Genomic DNA, 20,140 nt, shown 5'->3' with positions numbered 1-20,140 from the left:
AAGAAATCATTTTAAACATCGTCACGGTCTTTAAAAATAATTTTTACCATTATTTTTTACTATAAAAAATTTATAAAATATAGTTAAAATATATTTTTTACAAAACTCATGAATCTACATACATCGCTATTATATTTTCAAGCTCAACTCAAAAGAATTTATTTATAGTCAAAATTTAAAATATTTGAGTTAAGACAAACTTAAAATGATTTTCTTTACAATACGGAGGGAGTACGCGCGCACGCATCACACAGTCAAAATCTAGACAAATCATGCATCTGTCCTTTTACATTGCACGACCATTTTCGTTTTACAAACCACAGACAGCAGACGATCACATACGGGCACACATTTGCAGCACACAACCAAACTCTAGCTAGCAATGCACAAATCGTGCACCGGTTTTTATTTCATCCGCGATGTACAGACGCTTCCATTTTGGGGCAGCCTGGCAGGCAACGCTAGTTGTGGCGAATTTGAAATCCAAATTACACGCAAGCAAACAAATCCATTCAGCAGTTGTTGAGGCATATATAGCATAGCAAGCTAGACGATGGATGGATCGATCATGGCGATGGGCGTACGTACACGTTGTCGTCACTGGTGGTTCCCGGCGGCGAAGGCGTTCATCTGCTCCTGGAACTCGGGCAGGTGCTTCTCCGTGACGCACATGGTCATGACGCGCGCGCCGGGCTTGGGCGCCGGCGGCGCGCCGATGACGGCGACGGCCATGAAGGGGTGGTAGGAGAAGGGCACGACGTGCGCCGGCGCGCCCCACCCGTAGTCCGCCTCCAGGAACCCCAGCCGCGTCCAGTCGGAGACGAAGAGCGAGTCGTAGCTGAAGGTGAGCTCGTAGGGGTCGCGCTCGAACCCGCCCGCCGCCCACCGCGCGAAGTCCGCGCCCAGCCGCGCCTTGGCGTCCCGGATGGCGCGCACCACCTCCACCACGCCGGCCGCCGCCACCTCGCCGCAGGGCCGCGTCGCCCTCACGGTGTAGAAGCAGTTGCCGTAGAACCCGGGCGCCAGCTGCGGCAGGAGGTGCCGCGTGTTGGCGAAGAAGCACACGTGGATGGGCCGCGCCGGGTCGTCGCCGTCCAGCCGGAGCGCGCGGACGCGGGACTGCCAGGTCTTGGCGACGCACACGTCGAACGCCGAGCAGCGCTGCCCCGTCGCCTCGAAGAAGCTGGACTTGACCTTGGCGATGTGCTCCGGGCTGAGGTCCACGGTGAAGTAGCGGAGGTCCAGGAGGTCGAACCGCGGCGGCGGGGACACGATCCTGGACGGCGCCGGGATGACGTCGCGCGCCCAGACGGGGAGCACGCGGGGCCTCGGGAGGCCACGCGCGTAGTCCGCCACCGCGTTGATGAACTGCCCGGCGCCCAGGCCGTCGGCGATGGTGTGCACGGAGATGAGGCCCACCACGAAGCCGCCGCACGCGAACTCCGTCACCTGCATGCGCGCGTACATAATAATTTTGTTTGTAAAGCGAAAGATTGTAACTTGACATGACTAAGAACCAACTAAAGCAAATTAAGACCACATGATAACTAAAAATATAGTATAGTTAGTTAACCATATGTGTAGCATGCATGCATGCATACCCAGTAATAAGTAGATGAACCTACGTGGCAAGCGAGGAGGAAGAAAGTCATCGATTGGTGGTTAACATTTGGTGGCAAGTCAAGGGATAAGATCATGTCAGTCGAGGCCGTTGTCACTCGGCCGGAGCGGAATAAAGGCTGAAAGCTACGCCACGGATGGAGCCTCTTGACCTGCACATTTATTTATTTTTTTCTTTTACCTTTTCACTGACCCAACAACTACTGTAGTGTCTACGCATGCACCTGGCGCCTGCGTTTTCTTACATCTGTCAGGTGAATGGTGAGGAATGAAGTGTCATGCATGCATGGCCCATGCCGAGTCTTGAAAAGATGTGTGAGAGGATAAGTATATATATCGACTTATCGAGCCATGCATGTTGTGTCTTTGGTTGGCTGCAAAGTGGCTAGCTAGTCTCTACATGCTGAAGAAAGTTGTTATTCTCCAGGCTAGACGTACGTTTTTCTTTTTTTTTCTAGCAAATTAAAGTTGATTTGTACCTCTCAAGCTATCATTCGATCTAACAGCTTTATTACTTCTTGTCACCTTTTTTTATTAAGAACAACTAAAACCTTAATAAAATCATCTTATTACATATATACGGTGCGGGCCACCTCTGTAATAATTAATTGCCTGTGTGTTGTCCAACTTTATTTTCCCTTGGATCATGTTATTACATATATACGGGGATTGGGATGGATATGAAGGAAACTAGCTAGGAGATGTACGTGCCACACTAGTGGGCGCCACCAATGCATATATGTCCCTTTTTCGATCATCTAGCGCGGAGGACGCACCAACGTTGTTGCGGTATCTGGTAACCAATCTCTGTCCATCGACAGCGGCCTTGCAACCTTTCAGATAGCTACGCGAACGGGCATATATCTACACATATGCTGGAGTAAACATTACGTGCGCCACATGTCATCCCCGACCCAAAGATATTATATATGTTAACTCTGCCTAGTTCCATGCATTATTCTACTTTATCGGTAATGCTAGGATTAGAGCGTCCGATGCGTAGAAAAGATCGGACGCTCCAACCCATATTGCAAGAGTCAAGTGCCGATGCTGCAATTATTATTTCTTTATGTTACGCAGTGGATGTTGCGTGCAACATGATATTAATGTCACGGTGCGAATTTTTCATTCTCTAATCAGCTATCACGGTTATTTGTATACATATTTTTTTGATGTTGTAAGCGTTGATTTCTGATGTTGCAACTGTTATTTATCACTATTGCGACAGACAAATTCTGATAGAACATCCTGTCCCGTAGGCCGTGGCTCCTATGTCCTGTCCTGTAGTGGTAGGCGGGTAGGTAAGTAGGTACAGGAAGGTGGTGCACTTCTCAGTTCTGATATCAACTTCTAAGGTCGTGGTTCCATTCCATCGTACTAGACGGAAAGATATTTTATATAGTAAATAACTAATTAAGCAAGATGATCGAGCAGGATCGGAGTTTTGGCTGCCTAGCTACCCTTATCATCAAGTTATCATCGATCATCGGAAGCAAACCTCGCCGGCCGGACAGCATGCATGCATCCTCTCGTGCTAGAAAAGGATCTTGCGCCATGATGATCGACGCCATCGCCGATCTTGCTCATGCTCTCTGGTGCCCATCCATCGGTCATCACCCCACCTACCGGATAGTGATGCGTAGCATATAATAGTGCGTCGTCAGGATACTTCCCGGCCGGGCACGGAGCAGGCGAGCAGCAAAGCCAGGCACACGTAGTGCGTGGCCGTGCACGTGTACGCCTGCCTGTGATGCGTTAGTGGAACGGTAGCAGAGCTAGCACAGACGATGGATGATGGAACGCGATGGCCCAACTGCATGCATGGTTTCGCGCCGAAAGCTAGCTAGCACGCGCGCTCTCGATCACCACCCTGCTCCCACCTGTGCTGTGCTACTCGGTCGATCGCTCCAAAGTCAGAGATGTTACCAATGGAATCAACCACTACAGGTACATTGCGTTGGTGTGCGTGCCAACACGTACAGTACATGAGAGAGAGAGTGGTAAAAAGTTTTGAAATTTAACTTAGATAGTCTAATGAGAGCCGGATACTAAAAGAATCAAATTTTAATTTTATTTAATTTTAAACTAAAAATATATAAGGATCAAATTGTTTTATGAAGAGATCACTAGAATCATAATCCGTTGCCACGCTCCTCTAAACATGGTTGGGAAACCACACCTTATACGGCGTGGATGCATGCATATGCAATCCCCTCCCTCGCTCACACGCGTCGTCCCTGCTTTAGTTTCAAACTTACGATACCCTATCTAGCATCAGTTAGTTTAATTAGAATTTTAAAATTCAACTGTTCCAAAAAAAAAAAGAAAACTAACCTTTCCATGCATTTTCCTGCAGGTTTTTCTTGTTTTCATTTCTATTGACTTGCTTTGTCACCAATTCTAGATAAATGCTTCAGGTGCCTATCGCTAATTGAGGCTGCATTAACAAATACATATAGACGACAGAGGGACGTACGGATATCCGTCGTACGTACCTGCATCATGAGCGGCATGTCGAGGGGGTTGACGTCCGGCGCCGGCTCCGGCAGCAGGTCCTCCTTGGGGATGACCATGGGGTGGTCCAGGTGCTTCACCTCCTCCAGGGTGCACGCCGCCGCCGCCTCCACGAACCAGGCGCCCCCCGCCGTGCACGCCACCCGCACCTCCCCGTCCTCCTCCACGAACCGCCCCGCCAGCGGGTAATAGTCCACCAGCGCCTTCCCCAGCGCCGCCCGCAGCGTCTCCGCCGGCGTCCTCACCGCCGCCTCGCCGCGGCGGCCGTCGAACACGTGCAGCGACCGCACCAGGTGCCGCAGCCCCGCCACGCGGTCGATCACCGACAGGTGCAGCGTCTCCTGCGGCGTCGCCGACGACGGCGCCACCAGCGACCTGCTCGTCCTCGTCACCGGGAACCCGATGGTACCCATGGTCGATCAGCTCGCTCCCTCACCGGCCACTTCACCGCAGCACCTGCTTCCTTTTTCTTTAATTTTCTCCTCCTCCCTCGAGTGATCGATGATCACTAATTAAGCTACCTTTGGTTGGGTCGATCGATCGCGTTGTGATAAGGTGGTAGCTTGTAGTTTGCGAGTGCTCATGATCGATGAAATGTGGAGGAGATAGCATGAGTATATATAGCCCCAGGAGGGCGTCCACAACTGATAGTGAATAATTAACATATGATGAATAGATGAGAGAGGCTTAATGTATATTTTGTGGTGCATACAATTTCTTGGTGAAGTGTCTACTCGATCAAGAGAAGGGTTATCTTTTGTGGTAGCAGGTGGAGGAGGAGGATTGATTGGCCCCACGCCCTGGGCCAACGGATACCGGACTGATCGCCCAATTCGGACCGTCCGATTGAATTAATGAACGGTTCGGATCAAATATAGCTAGCTAGTTGATGAAAATAATGTCTCAATCTATGCTTGTTTAATTTGTACATTTAGGTCACATTTAAGAGAGCCATCATCCACTGTACCCCTAGATCGAATTTCAAGCATGACTTGCATATGTCGTATAACCCACTGCTATGTGCTTGTGCTCCTATAACGCTCACAAAATTAAATGGTACTACCTCCATACCTTTTTAGATGTCATTTCAGACCAAATAATTGTACTAAAATAAACTAAAATTTTGTGTTCTAACAACATCTAAAAAGATATGGAGGGAGTACGTACTAGCAGTAGAGTTGAGAACCACGCAGTGTTCCTTTGAACCTCTTGCAAGGTCATAGTCTATGTCCAGCGGGTACGTACAACTGTAAAATCAATATAATTTTTACTAGCATCGATTATCCTTTCTCTTTTCCTTCTCAAAGAAAACAAGTGATGGTTGTAGCATTCCAAAGTAGTGCTCTCATACTAATTAATTAATTCCAGCATCTCCACATCAGCATATTTAATTCGTCTGAAATAACTGCATATTCGCATTGAAAAATTAATAGCAGCATATATATGGCCAGAGAATGTCCTCCGTGATGACTTCTCAAGTATATATAGATGAGAAAATGTAATGGTGGAGGCAACATCACATTGACTTGGGAAGTCATGCTCATGCATGGAGGATATTTTCTTCCTCGCCTATTGTGCATCGAGCCACCACTGTGAGTTTGCCTCGTAGTTACGTTCTGAGTTCTAGAAAACTCATACGAAAATTCTTTAGGTCAATCTCAGTGGGGAGTGTCGTCTCATCGCACAGTTACTAAGACTGTGAACTAGGTAACCGAGCAAGAGGAGTGTCATGATGATGACACTTCTCTTACATTCCATGACACTTTTTTTTTCTCTTCTACCATATCGGCAAATTTAATGTCCATGACACTTTCATTAAGATTAGCCTGAGATAACCTAGTCATCAGCTTCAGTAAATGTATAGCTGAGTTCATATCTCTACTTTTAACTTTTTTCTCGGGTACATAGAACTATAATGATGGAATGAGGTCACAGTAACATATACATCAATTTGACTTGAAAAGTACAGTTGAGTCCTTTGTTACTAGCTAGATCGATGGAGGGCGTATAGATGCGACCTAGCGGCATAGGCCATTGCTTCAGCTGTTTGTGCTACGGCACGGCAACAACCCTGATTCTTGACCGATCCTTTCCAAGCTACGCATTACATTCCTTGAAGAAATTTTTAAGGCAAAACGAGGTTAAAGTTGCTTCCTGATCATGGAGGGAATTTCGAAACCAATCCTTGGTCCACTCGCAGCACTTATTTAATGACGGTGTGGTTGGTTGTCTCCTCCAATGGCAATGAGTAGCTAGCGTGTCCATTAACAATTTAGCTTGCTGCACTTGCATCTGCAGTGGCGGCCTTTGCATTCGTCCTCCCACTTGAAGCTTGGGCCTTAGTGAATTCGAGAATGATGTAATAAGCTAGGTCACGGATAGGATCCTAGCTAGCGGCTAACACACGGTATATATCGGCAGGAATAGTAGGGGAAAATAATCGGTCAAAAAAAAAATCGCGCCGCCGTAGCAATCATAGGTTGGTGAGGAATGTGACACGTTTAGTTCGTTTGGACTAATCATTTGGAGGATTCACCGGACGCGTAAATAGATTTAAATAGATTTATATAAATATATATCAAATATGCGGTGTGTGTGCAGAACACCGCATATTTGATATTTGTATATATTGATGATCATTTTGGAGTTGAATTTTGGAGAGACTTGCATTGCCTGGCCGGCCTCGTAATTTGAGTGCGGCGGCCCCACCATAGAGATGGTGCATGAGCGTGCTGGTTAATTCGTCAACATATACTGTACATAGCAACAACTAGCAAGTCAATCAGGACAAGTCACCCAAGGGTAATTTTGCTCTTGGACATCCTTCAATGTTGATTTTTGCCACAGGACATTACTCAATCTTGAATTTGCTGATAGTCACTTTTTATTTGTGTATCATTGCTATTGGACACTGCAGTCATTATAATATTTATTTTGAGAAGAATGGAAAGAGAAAAGTTTTAAAATGACCAAATTACCCCTGATCATAACCCTAACCGGTTGAACCCAAGGAGCCCCACCGGCCCACCCCACCCGTACGCGTCCCCCACCCCCCACTCGGGCCGCCGCCACAGCCTTCGACCCGAGCGGCGCTGCCCGACCCCAGCCCCATTGGCGCCACCTCCCAGGCGCCGCCCCACCCGCCAGAACCCATCCCCGTCGCTCGATCCGCCCCACCCGTCTGCAGCCTCGTCAGGACAGGGGGCGACGCACGCCGCCCCCTCCGCCACACGTCACGCCGCCTCGTCGGGGGCACAGGGGCCGCCGCCGCCGCCTGGGCCCCCGGCCGCCGCCGCCTCCAGCACGCAAAAGGTATTCCGCCCGCCCCTGCAGTCCGCCCGACCATCCCCGATCTGCACCAACACGAATGAACTGAGCAAATCACCATGGATTTACCAAAAAAATCCAATCTTTCATGGGTTCCTGCAGGGTACGTGTTCAATCGATCAGTCATTTGCATTCTATAATTTAGGTAATTTAGGTTTAGGGATGAATGCTTGCTTATGGGTTACAATTTAATTGTTTGTTTATTTTGCATTCACATATGTGTAGGATGGATCGTAGCTCGGCTTGTCGAGTTGTGATTCAGGTTCCTGCATACGTGGAGCAGCCTGGTGAAGAGTATCATGTCACTAGCAATAACAGAATTATTATAGACAAGGAAATGACAAATTGGGTTGATTTCTTGGCTGAGCTAGATGCAATGGTCAAGCATGGTGAGCAGCAGGAGTTGCATGTATCATTCTTGGACAAAGCTTGCAATGAATATGTGCGGATTACTTCTGATGCTGCACTGCTTGAGGCATTTTCGCAGTACTGGGATATAAGGAGACTATCATTACAAGTGATTGTTCATGATCTTGAACCTCTTGAAGAGGTTCTTCCTTCTACTAACCTAGAGACTGCTCTAGTTGTTGCTTGTGTTGAGCCACCTTCTGCTTCTAGTGATAAAGAACTAGATCTAAACAAGCCACCATCTTGGGGGAGAGGAAGATGAAATTGAGTATGTTGGGGTGGATGATGAAAAGGAGAAGTATAAGGATTTAAAATTAGACGATGAAGTTATGATAGACCCAAATTATATTCCTAATTCTGATGGGGAGGATAGTGAGGATGAGTTCATTGTGGATGATGACCAGGGATGTGAAATGCATGCGCATGTTACTGATGTAGAAAATCCTAAGATAGAAGTTGGGGTTACTTTCGAAGATGGGTTATGTTTTAAGAAATGCATTAGACAGTATGCAATCCTTAATGAAGTTGAACTTGCAGTGCCATATAATGAGGCGGATAGGTACAGAGCCTATTGCAAATCAAAGAAATGCAAATGGAGAATTCATGCTTCTAGATTGCATGATGGGAAGACATGGATGGTATGTCATTAGAATTCAATGCTGCACAAAGCCATTGGGTCACCCATAGGACTTGTCTTGTCTACAGATGCTGGGAAGGGGATAGACAAAGCAGTGACAAATGTGTTTGAAAATGGTGTTGAGCATAGGGAGTGCATAAGGCATTTAGTTAAGAATTTTCAAAAGAGATATTCTGGAGAAGTGTTTCAAAGGCATTTGTGGCCTGCATCAAGGGTGTACAGAGCTGAGCTTTTTGAAGCACACTACAACGCAATGAAGGAAGCATGTTTAGAGTCAATGAAATAGATTGAGGAAAACCACAAGCACTTTTGGGCACGGAGTATGTTCTCTACCTATAGCAATGTCGATTATGTTACAAACAACATTGCAGAGGCATTCAACAATTGGATTAGAGATGAGAAGCTACTTCCTGTCATTGATCTTATGGATAGGATTAGGCAAATGATAATGGAGAGATATTTCACAAGGGCAAGAATTGCTGAAAAGTTAACAGGGAAGATCCTTAAAAGTGTTGTCAAAGAAATGAATGACAAGAGTAGGAATTTGAATTACAAGCTGCACAAAAGTCATCCATTTATTGGTGAAGTGAGTGGAGTTGACAAAGATCTAAGAGTTTGGAGGAACATTGTTGATCTGAAAGCACATGAATGCTCCTGTAGGAAATGGCAGATGAGAGGCATACCTTGCTCACATGCTATCAGCTACATTGGTTCTCGGAGAGAGTTAGACCTAGAGGATTTTGTAAGCCCATATTATCCAGTTCAGATGTTTAAGGCAGCTTATGCTACTTGGGTGCCAGGATTGCCTGACAAGAGCCTTTGGAAGAAGGTGAATATGGGATTCAAGTTGCTGCCTCCCATACTAAAGAGAGCTGCTGGTAGGCCAAGGACTAGGAGGTATAAAGGTGTCGAAGAAGGTGGTTCAACCAAAAGGAGGGCTAGATGCAAAAGATGTGGAGGGTTTGGACACTTGCAAAAAACTTGCACTGAGCCTATACCTGACCACCTCCACCTGCACCCCCAAAGCCAAAGCGTGCAAGGAAGAAGCCAAACAAGGTCCATGTCACTACAGCCCCTGAAGCATCTAAAGATGCCCCTGCTGCACCAAACAAGTCAAGGAAGAAAAATAAAAAAGTGATGTTGCCCCTGAAGCATCTAAAGATGCACTTGCTGCACCTACCAAGTCAAGGAAAAAAACTAAAAAAGTGCATGCTGCCCCAGAAACATCTAAAGTTGTCCCTGCTGCATCTAATGCTCCTGCAGCATCTATGTGAGTGTTGTTTTTAATGGATTATTGTTCTTTTGTTTCATAAAATTATTGGTACTGCTTTATGAAATTATAACATGTGGATTTTTTTTCAGAACACCCCAATGCCAAATAGCTTCACTGGACCTCAATAGTAGCATCCTGAACAATAGCCCTGGAAGTCCTCTTACAAGGGCGAGGAAGGCACTTCTACTAGCCACAAACCATCAAGAAATGAGCTTGACAACTAGCCCTGGATCTCCTCTAACTAGGGCGAAGAAGGCACTGCAGTTGGGCATAAAAAATTGAAGTGCATGTGCTGTTTGATTTTGCTTTTGATTATGGCTGAACTTGTATGGCTTATCATGTATGGCTTTTGAACCTTATTATGGCTGCTACCATGTATGGCTGAAGCTGAACTTGTATGTCTTCTTGTATGGCTTTCGAACCTTGCAATGCCTCCTAAATATTGATCCCTGTAATGGTGATATTGACCCCTGTAATGGCTCTGAACATCTAAGGGTGGTTTGTTTTAGGCATGTTTAATCATTATTTAATGGGTACCCTTATTTAATTATATCTTGTAGCAAAGATGCATTCTGAGTGTTCATCAACAAATAAAATATTGATTAGTGTCCTGTGGCAAAAGCCACAATTGTGGAGTGTCTAGGAGCAAAATTAACACTCGCTTGTGAGCAGCCTACCATTGCAAGGGTATTTTGGTCAGATTATTCACTTTCTCTATCCTCTCAACCAGAAAATGAGTATTATAATGACTGAGGTGTCCAGTAGCAAAGATGCACACTTAAAGAGTGTCCAGCAGCAAAAGCAACATTGAGTAGTGTCCTGTGGCAAAAGACAACATTGAAGGATGTCCAGGAGCAAAATTACCCCACCCAAAACAGCTAGAAATGACCGACCACTCCCTCCAACAAAGCACCACCCACTGGGTGCTGCTGGCTACTTAGTGGTTTGTTAGCACTTCGTTGGCACTTGGATGCCGATGGATCCGACCGATATCGATCGAGCTGCACACAAAAAAAGCTAGGCTATAGCAGGATGGGTTAAAAGCTGCTGCTACCTGCGTGCAGGCCAGTGGTTGGTACACATGCTCTATGATATACAGTGTCGTCGTCTATTGCATCGGTACTTGCTCGATCGGAAAAGGCAAAAGGGTGAGGACTTGGGACGTGCCTCAAAAGCCAGAGACACGATAGATCGATTACGACCCTACCTACCTACAGGCTCGATAAGCTCCTCAATCGATCATGTGCGCTTCTTCATCACTAACGAACAAATACTCTCTCTTGAGCTCCATCTTCTTGCTCCTTTACAGAATAGATGTAGAGGAAGGCCACACGCACCCAACCGAAAACCTCCTCCTATGCTACCAAACTCGCACAGTAATTGTTAGATATAATGTGCATTTGGCCCATTAATATTTAATAAATCTAATAAAACTCTATGGTCCAATATTGCACATTAAATAGTTTAATACCATACGGGATATTAACTGAACTTAAATGAGGTGAGGCAAGGTGAGGCATGCAGCGGGCGGTCGTGGCCTGGTGAGGTGGCATGGTGAGACATGCAGCAGCGCTAGGCTTGATTATGGGAGTTACCAAAATTAGTGGCAATCAATGGATTGATTACGGGAGTTTCTTGTCTTCTCCACTCACGTCCCTTCCCGCAGCACGACCAGAGGCTCGTTGCCTTCCGTCTCCCACAACGCGACTCCTCGCTTTCCTCCCTTCTTTGATATAAGCCGATGAGGGCTCCTTCAGTTTCTTCTCTTGCGACAACCACAATCTAGCAGCACTCTGAGTTCTTCCCGTTCCGTCTCCTGCGCGCACACGAGATGGAAGAGTAGGCCTCCGGAACGTCTCCGTCCGCTGGGTTCACCTGCTCGGGTGAGGACGACAATCACGTTTTTGGGTAATGCGGCTCGGCACGACTACTCGCCTTTCCTTCTTCCTATTCCCGACGGAGGCGCGACACGGGGTTGGCACTAGGCGATGTCTTCACTGCAACATTCCTGCACTGCATCGAGTGGGACGACTACATCAACAAAGCACCATGTCGCTTTCGGGTGCTTCCGGCTCTGCCGCTGGGTATGCCGATTTAATACAAAAAATTGCTATTTTTGTGTCTAGTGTCTACAGCATGATCAACATGTTTTTATTGAGAAATATCACATATCATGTCTTGATGTTTAGCGCTAGAATATTTTTCATGATGACGTTGATAACGTATTATTTGGACAAGCACATATATGATATCATGCTATTCTTGCTTGCGTCAATTTTATGGAATAATTTAAACATGAATTTGCCTAATTTTCTAACAATCCAAAAATGTGAATTTAGGCAATTTTCATCTGTTGGCTTTGCAGGTATGTTGAAACCACCGCCGTTTGAGGGCACTCACTACAAGAGATGGCACCAGAAAACTATTCTGTGGTTGACCTCTATGCGTTGCTTTTATGTGGTGACTGAGATGTATGCTACTGTTCGAACCATTGATGAGCAACATCAGTTCGATCATGATGACAACAATTGTAAGGCTGGCTTGCTGAGCGTCATTGGAGATTCTCTCATTGATGCATATATACAGCTTTCGACTGGTAAGGCTATTTGGGATGCACTTGAGGCCCGTTATGGCATTTCTGACGCCGGTTCTGAGCTGTACGTCATGGAGCATTTCCATGACTATCAGATGGTTGAGAACTGTCCGGTAGTCGAACAGGCTCATGAAATACAGGCACTAGTGAAGGAACTTGAGCTGTTTGGGTGTGCGCTTCCCGACAAGTTTGTGGCGGGTTGCATGATCGCAAAGCTGCCACAGTCTTGGACTGACTTTGCAACTTCTCTAAAACATAAGAGGCAAGAGTTTTGCATTGCTGAGCTTGTTGGGACTCTTGATGTTGAGGACAAGGCTAGAGCAAAAGATGTCAAAGGCAAGAAGATCGTTGAGGGGAGCTCTAGCGCACATGTGGTGCAAAAGAATCGTCCCAAACCACATAAAAAGAAATTTCAGCAAGAGCTTAAGCAGAAGCCCTCTACTTCTTTCAAGAAGGGTAAAAAGATGATGAGCAAGGACAAGATGAATTGTTTCACCTGTGGCAAGACTGGGCACTTTGCTAGAGAGTGTCCTGAGGCTAAGTGGAAGCCTCCTCCTCCACAGAAATCAGTTAACACCGTTAAGACTGAAGCATCTACTTCTGGGTATGGTAAATTTTTACCTTCTGCATTTTTAGTTTGTTATTTACCTGATTGGGGGGTTGATACCGTTGCAAATATTCATGTGTGTGCTGATTTTTCCTTATTTTCTTTTTATCAGGCCGGGCGGACTGGCTCCTTGTTGATGGGGAATGGAGCACGTGCGGCTGTTCATGGTGTTGGTACAGTTGTTCTGAAGCTTACTTCGGGAAAGATCGTGCAGCTCAAGAACGTGCATCATGTTCCCTCAATAAAGAAGAACTTGATTAGTGGCTCCTTACTCTGTCGTGATGGTTATAAGCTAGTATTTGAATCCAATAAATGTGTTATTTCTAAGTATGGAACTTTTGTTGGAAAAGGCTATGAGAGCGGAGGCTTGTTCCGCTTGTCTTTGGTTGATACTTGTTTTAAGTCTGTGAACAATGTGGTTAATAATGTTGAGACTAATATTTGGCATTCGAGATTATGTCATGTTAACGTTGGCTGCATGTCCCGCTTAGCTAGTTTGAATTTAATTCCTAAATTTGATGTGGTCAAAAATTCAAAATGCCATGTGTGTGTTGAAGCAAAACAACCTCGCAAGCCTCACAAGACTGCTGCGGCGAGAGAGTTGGCACCGCTTGAATTAATTCATTCAGATATTTGTGAGATGAATCGAATATTGACCAAAGGTGGCAAGAAATTTTTCATGACGCTTATAGATGATTGCACTATATTTTGCTACGTGTATTTATTGAAAGCAAAGGATGAAGCGTTGTATTATTTTAAAATCTATAAGGCTGAGGTAGAAAACCAACTTGAAAAAAAATTAAACGGGTGCGTTCTGATCGCGGAGGAGAGTATTTTTCAAATGAATTTTCTGAGTTTTGCGCGGAGCATGAATTTTTTCATGAGAGGACACTGCCATACTCACCACAATCCAATGGGATTGCTGAGAGAAAAAACCGTACTCTAACTGATTTAGTTAACACCATGTTAGAAACTGCGGGACTACCTAAGGAATGGTGGGGTGAGGCGATTTTGACAGCGTGTCATGTCCTGAATAGGGTGCCCACAAAGAACAAAGAAATTACACCATTCGAGGAATGGGAGAAAAAGAGATTAAATCTTTCTTATCTGCGAACATGGGGTTGTTTGGCAAAGGTGAATGTGCCAATTAACAAGAAGCGAAAGTTTGGACCCAAAACCGTTGATTTTGTTTTTCTTGGTTATGCTATACACAGCGTGGGTCATAGATTTTTAATAATAAGTTCTAAAATTCCGGATATGATTGAAGGTACTATCATGGAATCGAGAGATGTAACATTTTTTGAAAATGAATTTCCCATGAAAAAATACACCTAGTATTTCTAGTCATGATTCTATTTCTTTTGATGATATCCATGAACCGATAAATAATGCTGATTTTGAAACCCATGTGGAAACTCCTGAGGAGGATAATAATACAGTCGCTCGAAAGAGTAAGAGACGAAGGGTTGTAAAATCCTTTGGTGAAGACTTTATTATATACCTTGTGGAAGACACTCCCACAACCATTGCTGAGGCATATTCATATATTGATGCTGACTTATGGAAGGAAGCAGTGCAAAGTGAGATGGGTTCCATTATGTCTAATGGGACTTGGGAAGTGGTTGATCATCCTTATGGATGTAAATATGTGGAATGTAAATGGGTGTTCAAAAAGAAAATGAGACCTGATGGTACTATTGAGAAGTACAAGGCAAGGCCGGTGGCTAAGGGCTATACACAAAAGGAAGGAGAAGATTATTTTGACACTTACTCACCAGTTGCCCGACTGACGACCATACGTGTGCTAATATCCTTGGCTACCTCATACGGTCTTCTCATTCATCAGATGGATGTTAAGACAGCTTTATTAAATGGAGAGCTTGAGGAAGAGATCTATATGGATCAGCCTGATGGATTTGTGGCAAAAGATCAAGAGGGTAAGGTTTGTAAGCTACTAAAATCCTTGTACAGCCTAAAGCAAGCCCCTAAGCAGTGGCATGAGAAATTTGATAAAACTTTAACATTAGCCGGCTTTGTGGTGAATGAACCTGATAAATTTGTGTATTATGGTTCGATGGAGGTAATGGTGTCATTTTGTGCTTATATGTGGATGATATTTTAATATTCGGGAATAATATTGAAGTCATCAAAGAAGTGAAGAATTTTCTGTCTAACAATTTTGAGATAAAAGACTTGGGTGAGGCTGATGTTATTCTTAACATTAAGCTATTGAGAGAAGAAGGAAATGATGGGGTTACTCTTGTGCAGTCCCACTATGTGGAAAAGGTGTTAAATCGTTTTGGGTACGATGACTGTGCATCAGCTCCAACTCCTTATGACCCAAGCGTGATTTTGAGGAAAAATCGGAAAATTGCAAGAGACCAATTGAGATATTCACAAATAATTGGTTCTCTCATATATTTGGCTAGTGCAACCAGACCTGATATCTCGTTTGCTGTGCGCAAACTAAGCCGGTTTGTGTCAAATCCGGGAGATATTCACTGGGTTGCTCTTGAGAGAATACTGCGCTATCTAAAAGGTACAATGAGTTATGTCATTCACTTTACTGGGTATCCGAGGGTACTAGAAGAATATTGTGACGCTAATTGGATTTCTGATGCTGATGAGCTATATGTCACAAGCGGATACGTGTTCCTGCTTGGAGGTGGCGCTGTTTCCTGGGAGTCTTGCAAGCAGACTATCTTAACGAAGTCTACAATGGAAACAGAACTGACAGCATTGGATACTGCTGGCGCTGAAGCCGAGTGGCTACGTGAGGTCCTTATGGATTTGCCGATTGTAGAGAAACATATACCGGCTATCTCTATGAACTGTGACAACCAAACTGTGATAATAAAGGTGAACAGTTCTAAGGACAATATGAAGTCTACAAGACATGTGAAAAGGCGTCTGAAGACTGTCAGAAAATTGAGCAACTCCGGAGTAATATCATTGGACTATGTCCATATTTCTAATAATCTGGCAGATCAGTTTACTAAGGGTCTATCACGCAATATGATAGAAGGTGCATCGAGGGAGTTGGGCTTGAGACCCACTTGAAATTATTCCATAGTGGTAACCTGTCCTTTGTGATCGGAGATCCTGTGAATTAGGATGGCGAAACAAGCTAGTCGATGATTGAGGGAGAGACTCCTTAGAATGAAATCTAGCTCATTTGAGATGCACCGTTTCTCCAATACTGTAAGGAAGGTTGATTAATTTCTTAATGTGTTCCGAGTGGCTTTGTATAGCAGGGATGTTGTCCTATAAGACATCCTAGAAGGAACACACCTATATGAGTTCGATTGCTAGTCACAATCTATGAGATGTGGGCAATCTCTAGATACTCATGAAAAGGCCAGGAAGCGTGACTTATAAGCTTCAAACAGAGGGAATGCTCTTTGCAGCCTAGTATCAGTTAAGGATTCTAGCGAAACTCATCTCACACAAAACTGTCAATTCAAGGCTTTGTCCATTGATCAGTTGTGGCTGAGAGTAGCTATTATTCTAGATGGATGTTCAACTTAACAGTCTCCATTGAAACACTGGTATATAAAAGGATTGTGATTCTGAGATATTTTCGCATTGTACCCTAGAGTTTGGTGGGGATTGTTAGATATAATGTGCATTTGGCCCATTAATATTTAATAAATCTAATAAAACTCTATAGTCCAATATTGCACATTAAATAGTTTAAGACCATACGGGATATTAACTGAACTTAAATGAGGCGAGGCAAGGTGAGGCATGCAGCGGCGGCCGTGGCCCGGTGAGGCATGCAGCGGCGCTGGGCTTGATTACGGGAGTTACCAAAATTAGTGGCAATCAATGGATTGATTACGGGAGTTTCTTGTCTTCTCCACTCCCGTCCCTTCCCGCAGCGCGACCAGAGGCTCGTTGTCTTCCGTCTCCCACAGCGCGACTCCTCGCTTTCCTCCCTTCTTTGATATAAACCGATGAGGGCTCCTTCAGTTTTTTCTCTTGCGACAACCACAATCTAGCAGCACTCTGAGTTCTTCCCGTTCCGTCTCCTGCACGCACACGAGATGGAAGAGTAGGCCTCCGGAACATCTCCGTCTGGGTGAGGGCGATAATCACGTTTTTGGGGAGTGTGGCTCGGCACGACTACTCGCCTTTCCTTCTCCCTGTTCCCGACAGAGGCGCGACACAGGGTTGGCGCTAGGCGACGTCTTCACTGCAACATTCCTGCACTGCATCGAGCGGGACGACTACATCAACAAAGCACCATGTCGCTTTCGGGTGCTTCCGGCTTTGCCGCTAGGTATGCCGATTTAATACTGAAAATTGCTATTTTTGTGTCTAGTGTCTACAGCATGATCAACGTATTTTTATTGAGAAATATCACATATCATGTCATGCTGTTTAGCACTAGAATATTTTTCATGATGATGTTGATGACGTATTATTTGGACAAGCACATATATGATATCATGCTATTCTTGCTTGCGTCAATTTTATGAAATAATTTAAACATAAATTTGCCTAATTTTCTAACCGAACTTGACCGCGTAGTGTAATTCTGCACACGTATGTGCTTCGATTCTCCAGCACACTAGCTATCTGCTAGTACTCTATATCATATACGCCGTGGGGAGGGAGCCCTGAGAGCACCCGAACGCCCTCCGCTCGACACGTGCAGGGGGGAGGACGAGCGACGCGGGGCCTGGATTTGCCGTTCCGTCGTTTAGCCGCGGTTCTCTCGCTGCGCGTGGGCCGCACCGCCTCCCCCGTAGCGCCTCGCCTGCGCCTGGGTCCCGACGGGCTTATGTACACCCCGACTTGACTCTACTCCGGCCGGGCTCCTTCCCTGACCGCGGCGGCGGCAGAGCTCCCTCGCCGAGCCGCGGCGAGGCGGAGGCGCCAGCGCCACCCTCCTCTGCTCGCCCGCCGGCCACGCCCTCCTCTGCGCGCGGCTGGTGGCGCGGGCGCGGCACCGGTGAGGACGAGCTCGGGAGGGAGGAGCGGCCAGCTCCCAGCGCCAGGCAGCCCGCGCGCATGGACTTGGCGGTGGCGGGCGGGCGCGCGCGGCCGCGGCCGCGGCGCGCCGTGCCTGGACAAGGACGCGGCGGTGGCGGGCTGCGCGCGGCCGCGGCGGCAGTGGGCGGGCGCGCGCCTCGCCTGGACGTGGTGGCGGTGGGCACGCGCCCACCCGGGCGGCGTGGGGACGCGGCGGCGGCGGCCCGGCCTCCGAGCTCTTTGTTTCCCGTCTCTCTCTCCGTCTGGCAGGGGCCCTCTCCAGCGGCCTTGAGCTTCGCCGGCGGCCCTCTCTCCCCACTCGCCCGTCAGGTCGCTGGGATGGCACGCGAAGCAGCGGGGCTGCGGCGGGCGTGCGGGCATGCGGGGTTGCGGCGGGTGTGCGAGCAGAGCGCGGCGTGGGCGCGCGTGCGGATCCTCCCTGGTCTCGAGCTCCCCGGCATTGAGGCTATGGCCGTGGGCCGCCGGCGACGCCCCTGCGGCCGGATCCATGCGGTGGCTGTGGCCCGGGCGGCGCGCGTCAGAGCAGGGAAGGCCTTGGGCGAGCTCCGCGCTGCCGCAGGGCGGAGGCCGCGGCGCGCGGCGCGCATCGGTGCGGAGGCGTGGAGGGGCGGCGGAGGCAGCGCGTGTAGCAGAGGCGCAGGACTGAGCAGCGGTGCGCGGAGGCCGTGGGGAAGATGGGATAGGGGATGGGATACAGTTGTCTGAGCCCGGCGCGGCTTAGCGCGCGTCCTGACTAGTAATCATATCTCTCGAAGGCACCTCGCGGAGTGCCGGCACGTGCCGTCTCACTGAACACACACACGCACGCACCCACGTGTAAGGATCGGACCATGAGGCTCAAAGAGAGGGATGGAATTGAAATCTGCTGCACCACCCTAGGTTTAATTTTAATCTTACTACGAGACATGGCAATTCTAGGGTCGCTATAGTAGCAGTTATTTAACAAATGAAATGACGATGCAGTAACGTTTTAATCCTATCTTAATTCTTAGAATAATTCTTATTACCGAGTGAGATGTACACAAAACACATGGTTGGAGCAAAATGCCACTGTGACGTGAACTTGGTGCCTGATCGAAATTGTCGAGTCAGACATCCGTCATCTAGTTGCGTGGTCGCGTCGCACCAAGATGTACAAAAGATTCTTTTGCACTGCTAGGCTTCCCAAAAATCCCCAATATATACTGCCTAATGATCGACCATCACGTATAACAACCCTATCTACTAGCTAGAGATGGCTCTGGGCGCTGCTCGATCCAAAGACTACAGTTGTACGTTCGTCAACTGACCGTACGTACCAGCTGATGGATACAATTAATAGAAAATCAAAGAGGGAGACGTGTAGTTGGTGACGGATGGAATCCCCACGCCAACTACTAGCTAGCTAGAGCCATCGGCACACTTGGACGACATGTAAACAAACAGTTAGGTCTTAATTCATGACCCAGACATCTCCTCATTGCATTGCGTGATTTGGTCTTGTCAGCGCCATTGATTTGCATTTTGTGCCTAATGCATGCACTGTGCCTATGCGTAGCAAATGAGGTACTAGGTTGCATTGATATTTCAAAATTTATAAATTATCTATGGGTACTTCACAAGATTGTCTACATATTAAATGGCGACGTATACACATACTTATTCAGCTGCTCCCACTGCCGACACGTATATCTATAGGATTTAACAACTGAACCTGCCAAGAACGAAAGAGGAAAGACGTGTGATGTGTCACTGTATTGCGTACAAACCTAAACCTAGTGAACTATAGCTACTACTCGCACTACTAGACATTGATTGGTAGTACTTGTGTGCGTGCGCGCACGTCTATGTGTGTACTGCTACCTCCCATTTTATTTATATATCGTATTAGGTTTATTTGTCCTAAATCAAATTTAGCTAACTTTAACCAAATTTAAAGAAAAATATAGTAACAATTATACTAGCCAACATATGTACTATCGATATATATTTTATGGTGGATTTAACCAAATAAATTGGCATTGTAAATGTATACTTAATTTGTCACATAATTTGTAATACTTTCCAAGATTGTCAATTAATTTGTAATACTTAAATGGCGACGTATATACATCTTCTGCAGCTGATCCGACAGTCGACATGCGTATGTGTCACGCCCCAGATGAACAACGAAGAACTTTTTTT

The 20,140-nt window shown here is 46.4% G+C and overlaps 2 protein-coding genes across 2 annotated transcripts; one reads left to right on the top strand and one right to left on the bottom strand.

Annotated features, from left to right (window-relative positions):
• Positions 1 to 246: 246 nt before the first annotated feature.
• On the bottom strand, positions 247 to 4,792 carry LOC120664188 (acyl transferase 4-like). Its single transcript, XM_039943249.1, has 2 exons — positions 4,116 to 4,792; positions 247 to 1,449 (listed from the first exon to the last, which is right to left on the bottom strand). Exons 1-2 carry the CDS (start codon positions 4,545 to 4,547, stop codon positions 598 to 600), a joined length of 1,284 nt encoding a protein of 427 aa, XP_039799183.1. The 5' UTR covers positions 4,548 to 4,792; the 3' UTR covers positions 247 to 597.
• A 13,203-nt stretch (positions 4,793 to 17,995) lies between these two features.
• Positions 17,996 to 18,682, top strand: LOC120667515. The gene has a single exon (XM_039947577.1). It carries the CDS (start codon positions 17,996 to 17,998, stop codon positions 18,680 to 18,682), a length of 687 nt encoding a protein of 228 aa, XP_039803511.1.
• Positions 18,683 to 20,140: the final 1,458 nt, after the last annotated feature.

This window comes from Panicum virgatum, chromosome 3N (genome assembly GCF_016808335.1).
Source record: "Panicum virgatum strain AP13 chromosome 3N, P.virgatum_v5, whole genome shotgun sequence".
Classification (NCBI taxonomy): domain Eukaryota; kingdom Viridiplantae; phylum Streptophyta; class Magnoliopsida; order Poales; family Poaceae; genus Panicum; species Panicum virgatum.
This window is presented reverse-complemented; position numbering and strand designations above follow the sequence as displayed.

Bases quoted from the DNA above. Each gene is read 5' to 3' on its own strand.
- LOC120664188 (XM_039943249.1), bottom strand. From the start codon at position 4,547: ATGGGTACCATCGGGTTCCCGGTGACGAGGACGAGCAGGTCGCTGGTG. The intron at 1,450-4,115 runs GTACGTACGACG...GCGCGCATGCAG, and splicing joins ACATGCCGCTCATGATGCAG to GTGACGGAGTTCGCGTGCGG.
- LOC120667515 (XM_039947577.1), top strand. From the start codon at position 17,996: ATGGACTTGGCGGTGGCGGGCGGGCGCGCGCGGCCGCGGCCGCGGCGC.